Here is a 17,356-nt window from a genome sequence, read left to right on the forward strand (position 1 = left end):
TCAGCCCCGCCCCACATGGCGCGTACTATTGGTCCTCTGACGGTCCAAAACCCACCTTGAACCTTTAGTCCCGCCCTCGAAGCCGAGAATTGGCCGTCGTGTCTCCACCCCCCGTGCTCATTGGCCAGACTGACTGCGGGTGACAGTGAGTGGCAGGCGGCGGGCCTAGGGCTCCGGGTCCGGACGAACCCAGCGGAGCCGACCGAGCCCCTGGAGTCGCTCGGGTCACGGTTCCTGAGGTGAAACGCGAGATCGGTTACTGAACTCCCAAGGCCCGGGCCGGACCTGACGGGGGGGTTGCCCGCGGAGCCTTAAGTGAGCTCACGGCGAGTAACGGGGGACAGGGGCGCCGCGGGAGGGGCGAAGGCGCGCAGCCGGAATGTTTTGATGGCGGGGGCGCGCGGGCGGGGGCGCGCGCGGGCGGCGGGGCCGCGCGCGAGGTTGTCCGCTGTTGGGAGCCGAGCCTTTGGCCTGGTGCCGGGCGACCCTGGGGCGCTCTGGGCTCGGGTCCTGGCGGCTGGGTGTGGGGAGGCAACCCAGCCCACCTGGACGATCCGCTGTCGGACTGGCTCGATTCTTCCACCATCCGCAGGAACCCCTGAGCCCAGGCCCGGCCAGCCAGGGCTCCATGAGCCTGGGTCCACACTGACCCGGTGAGTGTTGAGTTCCCCGAGGGCTTGGTCAGCTCCTTTGGACCCAGGGCTCTCACTAACCCAGGGGGTCCCACTGGGATCCGGCTGGGTCGTGTTCCACCGCCCGAGAGTCTGCACCGACTGGGTGAGTGCTGTCTAGACATGCTTGGCTCTGGGGACCTAGGGACCCCACAGTTCACCCAGGATCTGGGTCTCCACTGACCCAGTCAGGATTTCCCATCCAGCTATGCCTGCCTTTAGTGCTAGAAAAGCAGGGGAAGACGTTGACCAGAAAGGTCCTTTTCAGGAAAGACTTTTCTTGGGTTTTGGATTTGGGGCTTTGAGGACCCTGAGAGGCCTAATTTCAGAGGCTGAGGAGGGGCATTGGAAGAACAGTCCAGAGGAGCTGCCTGACCTCGGGCCTGTACTGACTCAGTCTTGACAGGCTCAGCAAGCCACTTCTTGGGATTCTGGGGTTGGATGAGTGGCCTACGTATAGTAAACCCGAGGAAGGACACCTTGCCCAGTGCCTCTTCCCCAACACAGCTCCCTGCCCCATGCTTGGCCTCCTCTCACTGGAGGCTGGGTTGATAGGAGGGCTGGATTTCTTTCTCTCCCCACTCCCCTCTCTCTGGGGCCTGACACCTTCTCCTCCAGCAGCTGCGGAGCCTGGGCATCAAGGGCTGGAGTGGAGCAGATGCTGTCCATGGAGCTGGTAGGGCCATGTGCTTATCTCAAACCTTTGTTTACAAAGTGCTTCCGGACTGCTAGTCTCTTGGGAGACCTGGGTTTCTCCAGGAAGGAGAGGGAAGTCCCCTTAACTCCACTGCATAGAAGATGAAACAGCCCTCCCTGCCCCCCCCTCCCCAAGCAGCAGAATCTTGCTTTAGTCCAGCCAGACCTCAGTAGACAACTCAGGAAAGGCTCTGGGAAGGCCTGAGCTCCCGGACCCTGAGCTTACTGCTCTCCTTTGGTAACTACTCTTCTGCCTTTGAGCCGAGAAGACCGGGAGTAGAGACCAAGGCCAGGGATTCTTTCTCACTCTTTGTGGTCTACTAGGCAGGGCAGCAGACAAGCAGCCCCTGGGTCTGAACTGGATCTCTTCATCATTACTGGCAGGTGGACAGAGTGGACAGGGGGCGGTGGTGATGGCGCAGTTTGACACTGAATACCAGCGCCTTGAGGCCTCCTACAGTGATTCACCCCCTGGGGAGGAGGACCTACTGGTGCACGTCCCTGAGGGGAGTAAATGTGAGTTCTCTGACCCCACAGCGCAGCCGGGGGGCGGGGGGTGGCCTGGGGAGAGAGCCGGTGGAGGAGCGCTGAGGAAGCAAGGGGCTCTGGTTCCTTCAGGGCTCTGACATCTCTGCTCCTGTATCCACAGCACCCTGGCACCACATCGAAAACCTTGACCTCTTCTTCTCTCGAATATCCTTTGTGTCTCTGCGTTGAAGCTCTGGGACCCTTAGCCCCTCTCTAAGCCAGGGCCTGGATGGGAAGTTGGGGTGGGTTTGATTCTAATCCCCGGAAGGGAGATGGAACTTTTAAGGTTGAAAGAGGCTGGGAAAATAATGATCATTATGGATAATGATAACCCTGCGTTTCCCAAGAGCTACGTGCCTTTCACTTGGTGGTGTCAGTTCATAAGGACCTTCTCTAAAGGAGATCTTTCTTTTTGATGGGACGCTAATAACTATAATAATTAATATCTTTTGATTTAATCTGTGTCAGCTCTGTGTTAAATACTTTACACCCATTATCTGATACCTAATAATCCTATGAGACAGGTGCTGTTTTTCCAAAGTATTACTGCAGACAAAAGTTGAGAGAGATTAAGTAAATTTGGCCAAAGGCTAGAAAGTCACAGAGCCAGGAGTTAAGTTCAGGCACATGAGCCCCAAAGTCTGTGCTCCTAATTGCTGTCTCTATCAACCACATTTTTCTTGACAATTACACGTTTATAATCTACACCAGAAGAATGGCTTCACTTGCATGCTCATCGGGGAGATCTTTGAGCTCATGTAAGTCTAAGAAGGGATGGTGATGTGGGAAAGGACTGCATCTCAGTCTTTCCTTTTCTTTAGCTCAGCCCTGGCACCTGCAGGTGCAGCTCAGTTCCTGACTTGAAACCCTACAGACTAATTTTAGAGTTCAGGGACTAGGTGTGGCACCAAAATTTATAGTCTCATTTTTTCTTCTTCTTCTTTTTTTAATCTTCCAAATCCTCTCTCCTCCACGAGGAGAACTCAAGACTTAATTATTTCGTCAGAGCCCGGATGGAATGGGCGTGGTTCAGTCAGGAGGTCTTAGACTTGTCGGCCACTTAAGAAAAGTGTGTGTTTGGGGCACCTGGGTGGCCCAGTGGGTTAAGCCTCTGCCTTGGGCTCAGGTCATGATCTCAGGGTCCTGGGATTGAGCTCCACATCAGGCTCTCTGCTCAGTGGGGAGCCTGCTTCCCCCTCTCTCTACCTTCCTCTCTGCCTACTTGTGATCTCTCTCTGTCAAATAAATAAATAAAATCTTAAAAAAAAAAAAAAGGAAAGAAAAGTGTGTGTTGTGTTCTGCCTTAGTTACACCTAGGAAGGCAGAACAAAACGCTTTCTAAAAAGAAAAACCCATATGGCCTTGCCAAAGAGGATGTGATTGGGAAACCCTCCTTCAATCAGAAAAGACTGTAAATCCCCTTAAGGCTTCTAAATACTATCTCAAAAGGAAATCAAGGATTGGGTAGCAGAGACCATAATCACAAGATCTTTGCGTGAGTCTAGTAAGTGGTGGCAGAGATTACTAAGCGGGAAGGAAAGCAGGTTAATTGTGTGACGCCCAAGGCTAAGAGCAAAAAGCAGGAGCTGGTTTGGACCGAAGACAGTTCCGGGGGCTGAGCCTCAGAGAGAGCCCACTGGGAGTTTTCCAGCCCCTGCTGGTCCCCAAAGGCTGCTCTCTAATCTTGTTCTGCTGCTTCCAGACTCTTACCTTTTCCCACACTATCTCACTGGTGCCTCTCTGACTCTTGGACCCTCGTCCCAATCCCCCAGGCAGTTCCTCTTTGTGGTTGCCTTCACCACCTTCCTGGTCAGCTGCGTGGACTACGACATCCTCTTTGCCAACAAGATGGTGAACCATAGTCTTCACCCGACCGAGCCTGTCAAGGTCACTCTGCCAGACGCCTTTTTGCCCGCCCAGGTCTGTAGTGCCAGGTAAGGGCCTCAGAGGACCTCAGAGCCAGAGTTCCACCAACAGGTGGGGAATGGAGCGGAGTGGGAGGCACATTCTTTCGAACACAGACTCGGCCTCGGTCTCGCCATCCTTCGGGATAGCATCCTGTCTGCCAAGACTCCATAGGGGCCACTCCTCGTCCCCTTCCTTTCCCCAACAGGATTCAGGAAAATGGCTCCCTCATCACCATCCTGGTCATCGCGGGTGTGTTCTGGATCCATCGGCTTATCAAGTTCATCTACAACATTTGCTGCTACTGGGAGATCCACTCCTTCTACCTACACGCTCTGCGTATCCCCATGGTGAGACTGGGAAGTGGGGCTGTTTGCGCTGCAGCCCAAGGTGCCCTCAGCGGCTGGGGCCAAGTGGGGCGGATCGCTGGGCCTTGGGCATCCCCCTCATGGCCTGGTGGGTCTGGGAGCCTCTGCTTAAAGGCTCTCCCCAGCTCCACACAGGGTCTCACAGCTACTGCGGGGTGAGGAGGAGGAGTCCTGGGCCACAAGCCCACCTTCCCTGGCGGCCCTCTCTCCCACCCCGCAGTCCGCCCTCCCCTACTGCACGTGGCAGGAAGTACAGGCGCGCATCGTACAGACTCAGAAGGAGCACCAGATCTGCATCCACAAGCGCGAGCTGACCGAGCTGGACATCTACCACCGCATCCTCCGTTTCCAGAACTACATGGTCGCCCTGGTGAACAAGTCCCTCCTGCCTCTGCGCTTCCGCCTGCCAGGCCTGGGGGAGGCTGTCTTCTTCACACGCGGCCTCAAGTACAACTTCGAGCTGATCCTCTTCTGGGGCCCTGGCTCTCTGTTTCTCAATGAATGGAGCCTCAAGGCTGAGTACAAACGTGGGGGACAGCGGCTGGAGTTGGCCCAGCGCCTCAGCAACCGCATCCTGTGGATCGGCATTGCCAACTTCCTGCTGTGCCCCCTCATCCTCATCTGGCAGATCCTCTACGCCTTCTTCAGCTACGCCGAGGTGCTGAAGCGGGAGCCCGGGGCCCTCGGGGCGCGCTGCTGGTCCCTCTATGGCCGCTGCTACCTCCGCCACTTCAACGAGCTGGAGCACGAGCTGCAGTCCCGCCTCAGCCGAGGCTACAAGCCCGCCTCCAAGTACATGAACTGCTTCCTGTCCCCGCTGCTGACGTTGCTGGCCAAGAATGGCGCCTTCTTTGCTGGCTCCATCCTGGCCGTGCTCATTGCCCTCACCATCTACGACGAAGACGTGTTGGCCGTGGAGCATGTCCTCACCACCGTCACACTCCTGGGGGTCACCGTGACCGTGTGCAGGTGCGGCCCAGGGCAGCAGGTGGGGCGTGGGGGGGTGGGAGCAAGCTGACTAGTGGCCCCTGGGAGAGGCGGCCCTCTCACCGTGGCCCCGACTCCCGCAGGTCCTTTATCCCGGACCAGCACATGGTGTTCTGCCCTGAGCAGCTGCTCCGCGTGATCCTCGCGCACATTCACTACATGCCTGACCACTGGCAGGGTAATGCCCACCGCTCGCAGACCCGGGACGAGTTTGCCCAGCTCTTCCAGTACAAGGCAGTGAGTGGAGTTGGGAGTTAGGGCCTGTTAGAGACCGGCTGATAGCTCGCTGGTGAGGGCTGGGATCCTGCCAGCTTTCTTGTGACCGCAGTCCCCTTCCTTCCAGGTGTTCATCTTGGAGGAACTGCTGAGTCCCATCGTCACACCCCTCATCCTTATCTTCTGCCTGCGCCCACGGGCCCTGGAGATCATAGACTTCTTCCGCAATTTCACCGTGGAGGTTGTCGGTGTTGGGGATACCTGCTCCTTTGCTCAGATGGATGTTCGCCAGCACGGGCATCCCCAGGTACTGGGAGAGGATGGGCGCGGATGGCCAGAGGCAATGATGGGGCACACCGTGTCCTTGGGCAGACTGCAAAAAAGACACTGCTCTGAGCCAGCGCATCTCGAAAAGGCGGCTCCGTTTCTGGCAGCCAGGCACCAGAGTACACACTGCTTGGGGAACTAGGAGCTTGGGCTGAATTTTAGCCTTCAGCTGGCACCTCTGGCCAAGTTTGCTTGAGAAAGTCACAAACCAAGCAACTCGGCCAGCATGAGGCTGCTCCTGGGGCGGGTGTCCGCCCCAGGGCCCTGGACGAGATGCCGCAGTCCTGCTCACAGTAGCCTCTTCTATACAGTGGCTGTCCGGTGGGCAGACAGAGGCCTCGGTGTACCAGCAAGCTGAGGATGGGAAGACAGAGCTGTCACTCATGCACTTCGCTATCACCAACCCCGGCTGGCAGCCACCACGTGAGAGCACCGCCTTCCTCGGCTTCCTCAAGGAGCAGGTTCAGCGGGACGGAGCAGCTGCCAGCCTCGCCCAAGGGGGTCTGCTTCCTGAAAATGCTCTCTTTACGTCCATCCAGTCTTTACAATCTGAGTCTGAGGTGTGTTCCTGGGGACTGGGAGGTGACGCTAGGCAGAGTGGACTCCCGGTGCTGGGAGTTGAGGACCAGGCCTGGGACGGAAGGGCCTACCCATTTGGTCAGTCTCCTTCTGTCTTTTCAGTCTGTGCCCTGGGGTTCCGACGTCCAGAATACTGAGGAACCCCGTGGCCTCCCTCTTGCCCTGGGAACCCTACCCACCACTTTCTTTCACAGCCACTGAGCCTTATTGCAAATGTGGTAGCTGGCTCATCCTGCCGGGGCCCCCCACTGCCCAGAGACCTGCAGGGCTCCAGGCACAGGGCCGAAGTCGCCTCTGCCCTGCGCTCTTTTTCCCCTCTGCACCCCGGTCAGGTGCCCACAGGCCGAGCTCCAAGCACCATGACAGGCTCTGGGTGAGTAGAGGTGGGCTGCAGTGGGAGGGCATGGCAGTAGTCCCCCAGGAGCCTCTTCGGGGCTCAGAAATGTTGACGGCCACTGTCTGTGTGTGCTGGATGGGACAGGCTGGACGCCAGGACAGCCAGCTCCGGGAGCAGTGTGTGGGAAGGACAGCTGCAGAGCCTGGTACTGTCGGAGTATGCATCCACCGAGATGAGCCTGCACGCTCTCTACATGCACCAGGTGAGCCAGTGGGAAGGGGCAGAGCCCTGGAATTGAGGGGGCCGCCGACAGACAGAGGGGTTTAGGCGTGGAAAAGCAAGATGTGGGTTCAGAACCCTTCTCTGCCATTCCCTTCTCTGATCTGCATTCCCGCATAGACGAGCTTATTGTCATCCGGGGCCTTTATACATTTGTTGTTTCCCTTACCAAGAGTCCACCTCCCTGAGCTAGGCAGATGGCTCCCTCCTTTATTCACGTGTCTGTTCTTACCTCTTCCGGGAGACTATCTGTGGTCATTCTGACCAAAAGAGCCTCCCTTGGGCACCCTCCTGAATCTTCCTGCCTTATTTTTTTCCATAGCATTTATCTGACATATTTGCACTTTTTTCCTTTTTTTATCTTATTGTCTCTAACTCCCTGCCTCCACCCCCCAGCATATAAAGCCATACAGAGGCTGGGACTTTTGTCTGTTTTGTTCACTGCTGTCTTCCCAGCATCTTGAAAGGGCACCTGGCACTTTCTTACATGTGCAGCCAATTCGTAATGGACTCAAATGACTAGGTTCCAGGGATCTGCAGAGAATTTAATCTGTAAGACGTCATATGTGTGGTACACACTGTTAACATAGTTACTCTGGGTCGTTGATTCTCGGTGAGGTGGTGAAAATGGGAACTGGGGGATAGCAAGGTGGGGGGCAGTTGTTTCAGATATCCTATTCCCAACTAATGAGCCCCCCCAACCCCCTACCCCCACTTCTCAGCTCCACAAGCAGCAGGCCCAGGCCGAACCTGAGCGGCACGTGTGGCACCGCCGGGAGAGCGATGAGAGTGGGGAGAGTGCCCCTGAAGAGGGGGGAGAGGGTTCCCGGGCCTCCCAACCTATCCCCCGTTCGGCCAGCTATCCCTGTGCTGCAGCCCGGCCCGGAGCACCTGAAACCACCGCCCTGCAGGGGGGCTTCCAGAGGCGCTACGGGGGTATCACAGGTATCAGTGCAAGTCCGGGAGGGTAGAGAGCCTTCAGGGAAAGGTGGCTTTTTGGGGGGCCTCTTGGGGAGGAAGGAGGTCAGAGCGATCAGGCCCAAAGAGACTGAGCCTCACCTCACCCCAGACAGCCCCAGAACCTTTCTCCACATTTTTGTCTGTGCTCATTCTAAGAGTATGTTTACTTGTGTCTCTAGATCCTGGCACAGTACCCCGGGCTCCCTCTCACTTCTCACGGTTGCCTCTCGGAGGGTGGGCCGAAGACGGGCAGGCAGCCTCCAGGCACCCAGAGCCAGTGCCTGAGGAGGGCTCAGAGGATGAGCTGCCCCCTCAGGTGCACAAGGTAAGGGCTCCAGGACCAGACAATGACTACTACTGGAACTAGTAACTTCCAGGCCAAGATCAAAGCCTCCTGTGAAGGAAGGCAGACCTCTCCTACAGAGATACTGTTGGTCCCCCTCCAAAATACACTCCCCTTTCTTGCCTCACTTTCTCTGAAATCTGAGGCTTGGTTTTCCCTACGCTTTCCTTCCCAGGAATCAAGCTTTCATTTGCCTTTATCTCTGATAAAGACTTTTTTTGGTAAGCCGATAGCTGAAGATTATCTCCATTGCTAATGCTTTTCTCTCCACAGGTATAGATGAGGCTGAGGAGCATCCCTATGTCCCAGGATGGCGGCCGCTGATGCCCCGCCATCCCATCCGCCCGCCACGGAGGGCTCCTCTGAGTGTTGCCTGGCTCCACGTGTGTGGTGTTTGTGTGTCTGTGCCTGGCCAAGGGAAATGCCAACGCTGGGCTTTCCACAGCCCCAGGAGAGAAATGGGGGGCCTAGGAACCAAGGCGCACAGGACTCTAGCCTCATCCCCAGGACCCCCCTTGGCTCAGAGTGTGGTGCTAGAAACTGGTCCCCAGCCCAGCCCCAGTACTGCCACCTTTGCACCCACCCCTGCAAGTCTCCAGAGGACTGCCCACCACAGAAGCTGCCAAGCAGGGAGAACCTGTGCCAACTGTGGAGTGGGGAGGTTGGGCCCCAGCCCTCAACCTCTGCAACCTCCCTCCCCGACCCCGAACAGAAGAGCAGCTCGGGCTGTGGCGCTTACCTCACCCCCAGTTCTCTCCCAGTGCTGCAGCCTGCTCGCCTCTCTCCCGCCTCCTGCACAGGACTGGCATGTGTGCCTCTCGCTCCCGTTCTGTTTGCTTTGCTCCCATTCTGTTCAGCTTTTGCTTTGCATTGGTGCGGAGGCCCTGGCTCCCAGCTCCTCTCATGCTATCTTTTGACACTAAGAAAGGAAGGTTTCTAAACTGGCAGGAGCAGGATGGAAATTCTTTGCTGCCCTCTCCCAACTTTTAGGATGGGCTCCTGGGAGACAGGCCATCCTGGCTCTCATTGCTGCTTAACGTACCCCTTACAGCCTGCACATAGGACGGGCTGGGCTGGTTGTGCCCTTGGCTGTCTACCTCCCAGCAGGAGAGCTCTGGCCTGCCTCCCGCTGTCCCCAACACAGGGACAGGCGTAACAGGAGGCTTACGCCCTAGGCTTTGAGCTGCCGCATTGCATGCTGGGATCCAGCTCCTACTTTCCTCTCTACCCCTCGCCCAGGTGTAGTCAGCTGCGAGTGTGGTGAACTGTGCCGCCGAAGCTCACAGCGGAAGGCGTAGGAACTGTGTACAGCTTGATAACCCTTAATAAAAAAAGGGACTTTGACCAGGTCGCGGCTTGGTGTCTTGCACCTCTAGTTGTCTCTTCCTGCTAGGATTCTGGGAACAAGTGGGATGTGTGTGATTTTTTCTGATGGCTGGGGACCCGGTCGGGCCCTGTAGGAAAGTGGGGCTGTGCCGTCACTCGGATATAGCGAGCTAGCAGAAGAGTCATTCCCCAGCCCTGCTTCCGTGGAGGTCAAAGTCTCTGGCTGGACGTGCATTCAGATTTCGCGCCCTGAGCACGTGACTAAACCGGCTCCACCCCCGTGCATTGCCTCTCCCGCGTGCACCCTCTCCCTCCCACCCCTTCAGGGAGGTTGACCAATGGGGGCCCTACGTGAGGCGTGGAGCCGCCCTGGTGGGCCGGGCGGCTGCGCGAGGGAGCCGCTCGCGGCTGAAGCCCAGCATTCCTCCCCGCATTCCTCCCCGCCCGGACTCAGCAAGAGGTTCCCGGGCTGCGAGCGAGGGGCGGACTGACGGGCGAAGACGGCGTGCGTGCCCTGCGTGAGTGCGTGGCGGCGGCGCGTGCGCGAAGAGTGCGTAGTGTGGCGGGGCCCACGTGTGTCCCTGCCTGAGACCCCCGCGGCTTGGCGCCCCTCGGCTCCATGACCCGAAACACCCCAGCGTCCGCGCTCCGCCCCGAGCAGCTGGTCCCGTTTGCCCTTCCTGCACTCCCCGCAGTCCCCGCAGTCCCCACAGCCTCGGCCGGCGGCCACGCGTCGCCATGGTGATCGTGGGCAACTACTGCGAGGCCGAGGGGCCTTTGGGGCCGGCCTGGGTGCAGGGTGGCCTGAGTCCTTGCTTCTTCTTCACTCTTACGCCCTCGATACTGATGGCCCTGGGGGCTCTGGCCTTGGTGCTAGCCCTGCCTTGCAAGAGCCGTGAGCGGCCTGCTGGCGCCCGCGAGGTGTCCTGGAGCTCCGGGCCTCTTGTCGCTCCCTACGTACTGCAGCTGCTTCTGGCCACACTTCAGGTGGCCCTGCCTCTAGCCAGCCTGGTTGGCCGGGTGGGCACTGCCGGGGGCGCCCCGCTGCCAGGCTACCTACTGCTGGCTTCCATACTGGGGACTCTGGCCAGCGCCTGTGGCCTGGGGCTGCTTGTGGTGGAACGTAACCAGGCGTGGCAGAAGCTAGCTATGGGCATCTGGATCGAGTTCAGGCACAGCTTGGGTCTCCTGCTCCTCTGGACTGTGGCATTTACAGCTGAGAACTTGGCCCTTGTGTCATGGAACAGCCCACTGTGGTGGTGGGCACGGGCAGACTTGGGCCAGCAGGTAAGGGACCTCTTGGAGAGAGGAGAATCATGAGTGGCAAGGGCTGGGAAGAAGGATGATATGCCTGGGCACAATGTTCCACACTTTGGGATGCACCTAAGAAAGGGAAAAGGGGGAGGCCTCCTGGCCTGGCTGCTGATAGCCAGCTGGTGGGGTGTGTCTGTGCTGAGTCACTGTAGATGTTTTTAAAGCTTCCCTGATGCTGGGTCCCTGACTTGGGTATGTGCCCTGTTCCAGTACCCAGCCCTGTTATAAGTGGTAACAAAGGCATTTTGGGCCTTCTTTGATGCTCTCCGGATACGTTTTTATTCTAGGTTCAGTTTAGCCTGTGGGTGCTGCGGTATGTGGTCTCTGGAGGGCTTTTTATCTTGGGACTCTGGGCCCCTGGACTTCGTCCCCAGTCCTATGCCTTGAAAATTAATGAAGATGATCAAGATGTAGAGAGGAGCGAGGTATACATGAATTTCTGAATCTTAGGGTCTGTCTTACTTTCATTGCCTGTCCTCATTGTTTCCCACCATGATATTTCTTTCCCAAATCTCAGTTTGTGCCCTGTGAGCTTTTCTGACCTCATTGGGGATCACTTGTGGGTCTGAGATAGCTGGGAGCTGTAATCCCATACCTTTTCCCCAGAGGGGTTCGCCTAGGGCACTTCTTTTTGACTTCTGAGCTCCCCGCCCCTACGTGTTTCACTATCCTAGGTTCAGTCAACAGAGGCACCACCACGATCTACATGGCAAGACCTGGGCAGGAAGCTCCGCCTACTGAGTGGCTACCTGTGGCCTCAAGGGAGCCCAGTTCTGCAGTTCATTGTGCTCATCTGCCTGGGGCTCATGGGCTTGGAACGGGGACTGAACGTGTTGGTCCCCATCTTCTATAGGGACATAGGTGAGGGGACGAAGAAGTGCCGGCTCAATTTTCTGGTCCTTCGTGGGCCACGTGCAAGGTGCAGGCCCTAACCTACGGAGGTGGGGCAGTGCTAGGAGTGGGAGGATGAGAAAGGGGCTGTGGCTGGTGCCTGGAACAGTTTCTCCTGAACAGAGTCCTCAGGGCTGGAATTGGGCTCTGACTTACTGTCTCCGTAGTGAACTTGCTGACTGAGAAGGCCCCTTGGAGCTCCCTGGCCTGGACCGTTACCGTCTATGTCATCCTCAAGTTCCTCCAGGGGGGTGGCACAGGCAGTACAGGTACAAGGGACCCTGCTGTTATCCTGGTTAGCACTGGCCTCTCCCCCTCTTCCTCCCCTAAGCACCCCTCCCCTGGCCTTTTGGTGGTCTCGGACCTTTCATCTGGGGTACCGGGCTGATGGTGTTTGGCCCCCCAGCTCTACCGAGGCCTCCCCCGGCTCCCCCTAGGCTTCGTGAGCAACCTGCGCACGTTCCTGTGGATTCGGGTGCAGCAGTTCACGTCACGGCAGGTGGAGCTGCGCCTCTTCTCCCACCTGCACGAGCTGTCCCTGCGCTGGCACCTGGGGCGCCGCACTGGCGAGGTGCTGCGGATTGTGGACCGGGGCACATCCAGCGTCACGGGGCTGCTCAGGTGTCAGGAGGGCGGAAACGGAGTAAGGGGCGGCGGGGCTGGAGGAGCAGGCATGAAGGGGGCTGGCTGGAGAAAGCACCCAGCTTCACCTGCCTCTCCGTCCTGCTTTATCCTTTTTTTTTTTTTTTTAAACTTTAAGACAAACATAGGTATGTTATCAAAGTAACACAACTAAACGGAGCAAGTATCTTATAAATTCTGCTCGCTCTTCCAGAGGTTCCCACCCCATCTAGGATGTTGGGTTCTGCTTTTGATAACGTTGACATACGTATGTGCACAGCCTCATGGCCCTAACAGGGTGCTGGGGAGGGTTTTCCCAAAATGCATGGGATCACGACATAGGTGTCATTCTCAGAATTGCCTTATCAGCAAAACGGCAGGATGGCAGGATATCTATTCCTGTCCTGCATGAAGAGCCTCCTTGTTCATAACTGACCTGGCGCATCCTGTCCTTGGGGCCTGCTACCTGTTTATTTAGCCGTCCACTGGCTGAGGGGCAATTCAGCTTGCTTCTACTCTGTCACTGAGAAACAAAACCACAAGGAAACTCCGGGGGGCAGAGCGGCTGGCTCCCAGCCCCTAAACTTTCCTTTGTTGTCTGACTTGTCTCCTTAGCTACCTGGTGTTCAACATCCTCCCCACACTGGCTGACATCACCATCGGCATCATCTACTTCAGCATGTTCTTCAACGCCTGGTTTGGCCTCATTGTGTTCCTCTGCATGAGTCTTTATCTCAGTGAGTGCTGCCTGGGGGAAATGTCTCCCCGAAATGCTCCGGGGACTTCCTTGGGTGTGAGTCCTGCCCCTACTCAGCTGGCCCAGTGAGGGGAGGCTGTAGATGAGGGGACTCGAATCAACTCCGGCTGCTCCCTAGCGCGATGGACTGGCCTTCTCGGCCAGGAGAGCCATAGCTCGGCCTGGACAGAGGGCTGGGGAAGGGCATCCTGGTCACCTTGTGAGTTCACGTCACGGAGAAACCTCATCCGTGTAACCAGATGCAGCCAGCCCCCAACAGCATTTTCACACACAAGGCCTTGTACAGGTTGCATGGGTGTCTTGGGCACAGCCCCTTTCCTCGGGGACCTAGGGCTCCCTTTGGTACCTGGGTCCCTAGTCACCGTTCGCGTGTATGTGGCAGGTGGCAGACATCCCCCTGTGGTCTCTGTTGTCGGGAGTGATGCCACGCTCTCTTCTTCCCCTTCCTCCCCCTCTTGTCACTCTGCAGTTGTGACCATCGTGGTCACCGAGTGGAGAACGAAGTTTCGACGTGCCATGAACACACAGGAGAACGCTACACGGGCCCGAGCTGTGGATTCTTTGCTAAACTTTGAGACGGTAATGAAGGCCTTGGTGGTATTAGTGTGAGGCATGGAGGTGTGCACCAGCGGGGCTGCCAGGGGACCTGGGGTCGGGGAGTGCAGTGGGGAGGGAGTGATGTTTCAAATGAGGACAGACAGACACCCAGCTGGCTCAGTCCGAAGAGCATGCGACTCAGTCTCAGGGTTGTGAGTTTGACCCCCACGTTGGGTGTAGAGAGTACTTAAATACAAGTAAAAGTTAAAAAAAAAATAAAACGAGGTAGGAGGCAGTGGGAATGTGCAAGAAACGATCCAGGCTGCAGGCCGTGTTCAGGCAGCAGCCGTGTCTCACAAGAGTGGCTTGACTTCGTCAGGTGAAGTATTACAACGCGGAGGGTTACGAAGTGGACCGCTATCGAGAGGCCATCCTCAAGTACCAGGTGAGGATGCCCGCTGGACACCTGCTGAGAGCAGCGGCCCAGCCACGCAGAATTGCCAGGGCCAAGAGGAGGATAGCTTTGGGCTGAGAAAATGAGGTCAAAGTTGCCTGGGCTCAGTTTTGGATTTGGTGAGAGTGCATATGTGACGTTCCGCCTCCCCCGAACCCCTATGTCATCGCCCCAGGATCTGGAGTGGAAGTCAACGGCTTCTCTGGTTCTACTGAATCAGACCCAGAACCTGGTGATCGGGCTTGGGCTCCTCGCTGGCTCCCTGCTTTGTGCATATTTTGTCAGCGAGCAGAAGCTACAGGTGAGGCCACTGTGCTGGGGACAGGGAAGAGAGGCCCAGGGCCTGTGTCTGGGCCCCCAGTGCCCGGGTGGGAAGCAGGCAGGATGACAGCCCGTAGGCGTCCCGTGACCCCGTACTCCCCTCGGATCTCTGCAGGTCGGGGACTTCGTGCTGTTTGGCACCTACATCATCCAGCTGTACATGCCGCTCAACTGGTTTGGCACCTACTACAGGTAACTGACCTCCGACCCTGCCCCGTCTGGGGCGCTCACTGATATCCCCCGCTCCTCGGAGGGGCCCCAGCTGGCGCTGTTCTTGCAGGATGATCCAGACGAACTTCATCGACATGGAGAACATGTTCGACCTGCTGAAAGAGAAGGCAGAAGTGAGTGAAATGCAGGGAGTGGGGCGTGCAGGATGTGGGGGTCTGCGCGGTGGCCCGCTGTCTCGGGGATACCAGACCTGTGGTGGCAGCACACACGGGCGGCACTCTCCTAGGTGAAGGACCTGCCTGGAGCAGGGCCCCTGCGCTTCCAGAGGGGCCAGATTGAGTTTGAGAACGTTCACTTCAGCTACTCCAGTGGGTGAGCCTGCCTTCTGCCATCTCCCGGCCCCTGTCCCATCGTCCGTTTACATGTGGCCAACCCAGCTTCTCACCCACCATTGCCTAGAAAGGGAGCCTGAGCTGGGGAGGGGCAGGGCCCAGGAGTAGCTCTGCTCTGCCGGTGGAAGGGGTCACTGGGAGTGCCACAGGCCTGCTGACCATGCCCACCTTTCCTTGCAGGCGAGAGACCCTGCAGGATGTGTCCTTCACTGTCATGCCTGGACAGACACTGGCCCTGGTGAGAGAAGACCCGGGTATTGGCCCAGACTCCTTGAGTTAACCCACTCCCAGTGCTTCTGGAAGTTTGTGATCCAGGCAGTGGAATCCTGTCACGCAGGCCATAGGATCGAACGTAGCAGCCTCTATGGACACTGGCAGCTTCTTGGACAGTAAGCCTTAAGAGCCAGCAGTCCTAAACATGTCTTCCCTCTGTTTCCACTGCGCCAGGTGGGCCCGTCGGGAGCCGGGAAGAGCACGGTGTTGCGCCTGCTATTTCGCTTCTACGACATCAGCTCCGGCTGCATCCGAATTGATGGGCAGGACATCTCCCAGGTAGGGTTCCCAGGGAGGAGACTGTGATTTAGGGGCCTGTGTGTGAAAGAAGGGCACTCTGGGGAGTGCTGGCCACTGTCCAGAGAGAGGATGTCACCCCTGCAAAAAGCTGCAGCTGGAGCCCTTGGCCTTCCTCGTGCCATGTGACCTCCCCAAATAAGGGAGTCCGGGCACACAGAGTGTCTTGTTTCTTCACAGACAGAGAAACAGACTCAGGGAGGTTGAGGGATTGGCCCATGCAGCTAGGATCTGGGGCGGTGGTGACAGGGTTCCTGTACCCCCTCCCATGTGCTTCCCCTCCTGCCCCACTAGTAGCCCCGCTCCCTCCAGGCCAGAGGGCAGGTGTGGGGCAGTCTCACAGCCTGGGGCATTTGGTCTCTTGGCTCCAGGTGACCCAGATCTCCCTCCGGTCTCACATTGGAGTCGTGCCCCAGGACACCGTCCTCTTCAACGACACCATTGCCAACAACATCCGCTATGGCTGCATCACTGCTGGGGACGAGGAGGTGATGGCGGCTGCTCAGGCTGCTGGCATCCATGAGGCCATCTTGAATTTCCCTGAAGGTGAGCTGCCCTGCAGAGAGAGCCCCTCCCCTGCCTGATTCAGCCCTACTCCTCCTTCTGACCTCTGCTCCATCCCTTCCTGCTCATCTGGTCACAGAAACCAAATGTAGCCTGTGTGACTTGAGGGAGGTGGGCGATGTTCACAGGATACGAGACACAGGTGGGCGAGCGGGGACTCAAGCTGAGTGGGGGAGAGAAGCAGCGCATTGCCATTGCTCGCACCATCCTCAAGGCTCCAGACATCATTCTGCTGGATGAGGTGAGGGCCCGAGGCTGCCTGCTCCCCTTCTTCCTTCCTGCCCTGGGCCCAGGCCGCTGCTATGGGGCAGTGTCCCATCACGGATAGATAGCGTGAATCCCTGCTTCATAGAGACATCTTACAGTTCTCAAATGCAGAGAAGGTCCTTATTGATTCCCAAGACCTCAGGTAACAGCTTGTATTCTCCTTCTATGGGGATTTTGGGAGGCAGGGCCAGGTTCACCCAGATCTTCTCTGTAGGCAACATCTGCACTGGACACATCTAACGAGAGAGCCATCCAAGCTTCTCTAGCCAAAGTCTGTGCCAATCGCACCACCATCGTAGTGGCGCACAGGTACGGGACCTGGGTGGTGGGTGGCGGGTGGCCACCTGTGTTGTGTACTGCCTAACTCAACTCTGATTCCTCAGGCTCTCAACTGTGGTCGACGCTGACCAGATCCTCGTCTTTAAGGATGGCTGCATTGTGGAGCGAGGACGGTAAGTGAGCCCGCACGACGAGCAAGGCAGGGCCTCTGAACAGGGCCCGAGGAAAAGATGAAATCCCAGGAGTGTTTCAGAGGGATCTCTCGGGCCAATCCCTCTCCTCTCTGTGGACTGGAGGTGAGGACTCTTAGGGTTAAGCAGGTAATAGGGACTTGCACTTTCCTCCTCACCTCAGGCACGAGGCCCTATTGTCCCGAGGCGGCATGTATGCAGACATGTGGCAGCTGCAGCAGCGTGGACAAGAAGAAGTTTCTGAGGACACCAGACCCCCAGAGTGAGGATAGTGACTAAAGCTGCGGCCACGTCCCTCCCAAAGGAGAACTCAGAGAGGAAGATGTATCCCTTCTCCTGGCACATTTCATCCCAGTGAAGGGGTATGGTGCTAGCCATAGCAGAGGAAAAGAACCTTTCAGAAAAGCACTTTTTGGGGAAATAAAAGTGTGGACCATACTAGGATCATTGTGACTCTGGTGTGGGGTACTCTGGGGAGCCTCTACCGTTAGGTCAGGGCAGCATT

The 17,356-nt window shown here is 57.4% G+C and overlaps 2 protein-coding genes across 10 annotated transcripts; both read left to right on the forward strand.

The window, feature by feature from the left end:
- Nucleotides 1–145: 145 nt before the first annotated feature.
- ATG9A (autophagy related 9A) lies at nucleotides 146–9,540 on the forward strand. 8 transcript variants are annotated; one of them, XM_059167990.1, is made up of 17 exons: nucleotides 146–315; nucleotides 593–777; nucleotides 1,293–1,347; nucleotides 1,752–1,883; nucleotides 2,017–2,060; nucleotides 2,589–2,653; nucleotides 3,668–3,829; nucleotides 4,009–4,150; nucleotides 4,389–5,137; nucleotides 5,239–5,392; nucleotides 5,499–5,678; nucleotides 6,010–6,258; nucleotides 6,472–6,650; nucleotides 6,759–6,876; nucleotides 7,616–7,838; nucleotides 8,033–8,178; nucleotides 8,470–9,540. In XM_059167990.1, the coding sequence occupies exons 4-17, from the start codon at nucleotides 1,781–1,783 to the stop codon at nucleotides 8,473–8,475; spliced, it is 2,520 nt and encodes an 839-aa protein (XP_059023973.1). In that variant the 5' UTR covers nucleotides 146–315; nucleotides 593–777; nucleotides 1,293–1,347; nucleotides 1,752–1,780; the 3' UTR covers nucleotides 8,476–9,540. The 8 variants fall into 8 exon arrangements, with proteins under 8 accessions (XP_059023973.1, XP_059023970.1, XP_059023971.1 ...); XM_059167987.1 differs by having other exon boundaries at nucleotides 593–653; nucleotides 1,290–1,347; XM_059167988.1 differs by having other exon boundaries at nucleotides 593–653.
- A 364-nt stretch (nucleotides 9,541–9,904) lies between these two features.
- On the forward strand, nucleotides 9,905–17,289 carry ABCB6 (ATP binding cassette subfamily B member 6 (Langereis blood group)). 2 transcript variants are annotated; one of them, XM_059167984.1, is made up of 19 exons: nucleotides 9,909–10,809; nucleotides 11,124–11,261; nucleotides 11,511–11,697; nucleotides 11,895–11,996; nucleotides 12,165–12,348; nucleotides 12,964–13,085; nucleotides 13,575–13,684; nucleotides 14,022–14,087; nucleotides 14,272–14,397; nucleotides 14,533–14,609; nucleotides 14,698–14,761; nucleotides 14,875–14,960; nucleotides 15,161–15,218; nucleotides 15,428–15,532; nucleotides 15,922–16,096; nucleotides 16,243–16,355; nucleotides 16,596–16,690; nucleotides 16,765–16,833; nucleotides 17,015–17,289. In XM_059167984.1, the coding sequence occupies exons 1-19, from the start codon at nucleotides 10,261–10,263 to the stop codon at nucleotides 17,115–17,117; spliced, it is 2,529 nt and encodes an 842-aa protein (XP_059023967.1). In that variant the 5' UTR covers nucleotides 9,909–10,260; the 3' UTR covers nucleotides 17,118–17,289. The 2 variants fall into 2 exon arrangements, 1 of the variants encoding a protein (XP_059023967.1); XR_009352017.1 differs by lacking the exon at nucleotides 17,015–17,289 and having other exon boundaries at nucleotides 9,905–10,809; nucleotides 16,194–16,355; nucleotides 16,765–16,808.
- Nucleotides 17,290–17,356: the final 67 nt, after the last annotated feature.

Source organism: Mustela lutreola, chromosome 3 (assembly GCF_030435805.1).
Source record: "Mustela lutreola isolate mMusLut2 chromosome 3, mMusLut2.pri, whole genome shotgun sequence".
Taxonomy (NCBI): domain Eukaryota; kingdom Metazoa; phylum Chordata; class Mammalia; order Carnivora; family Mustelidae; genus Mustela; species Mustela lutreola.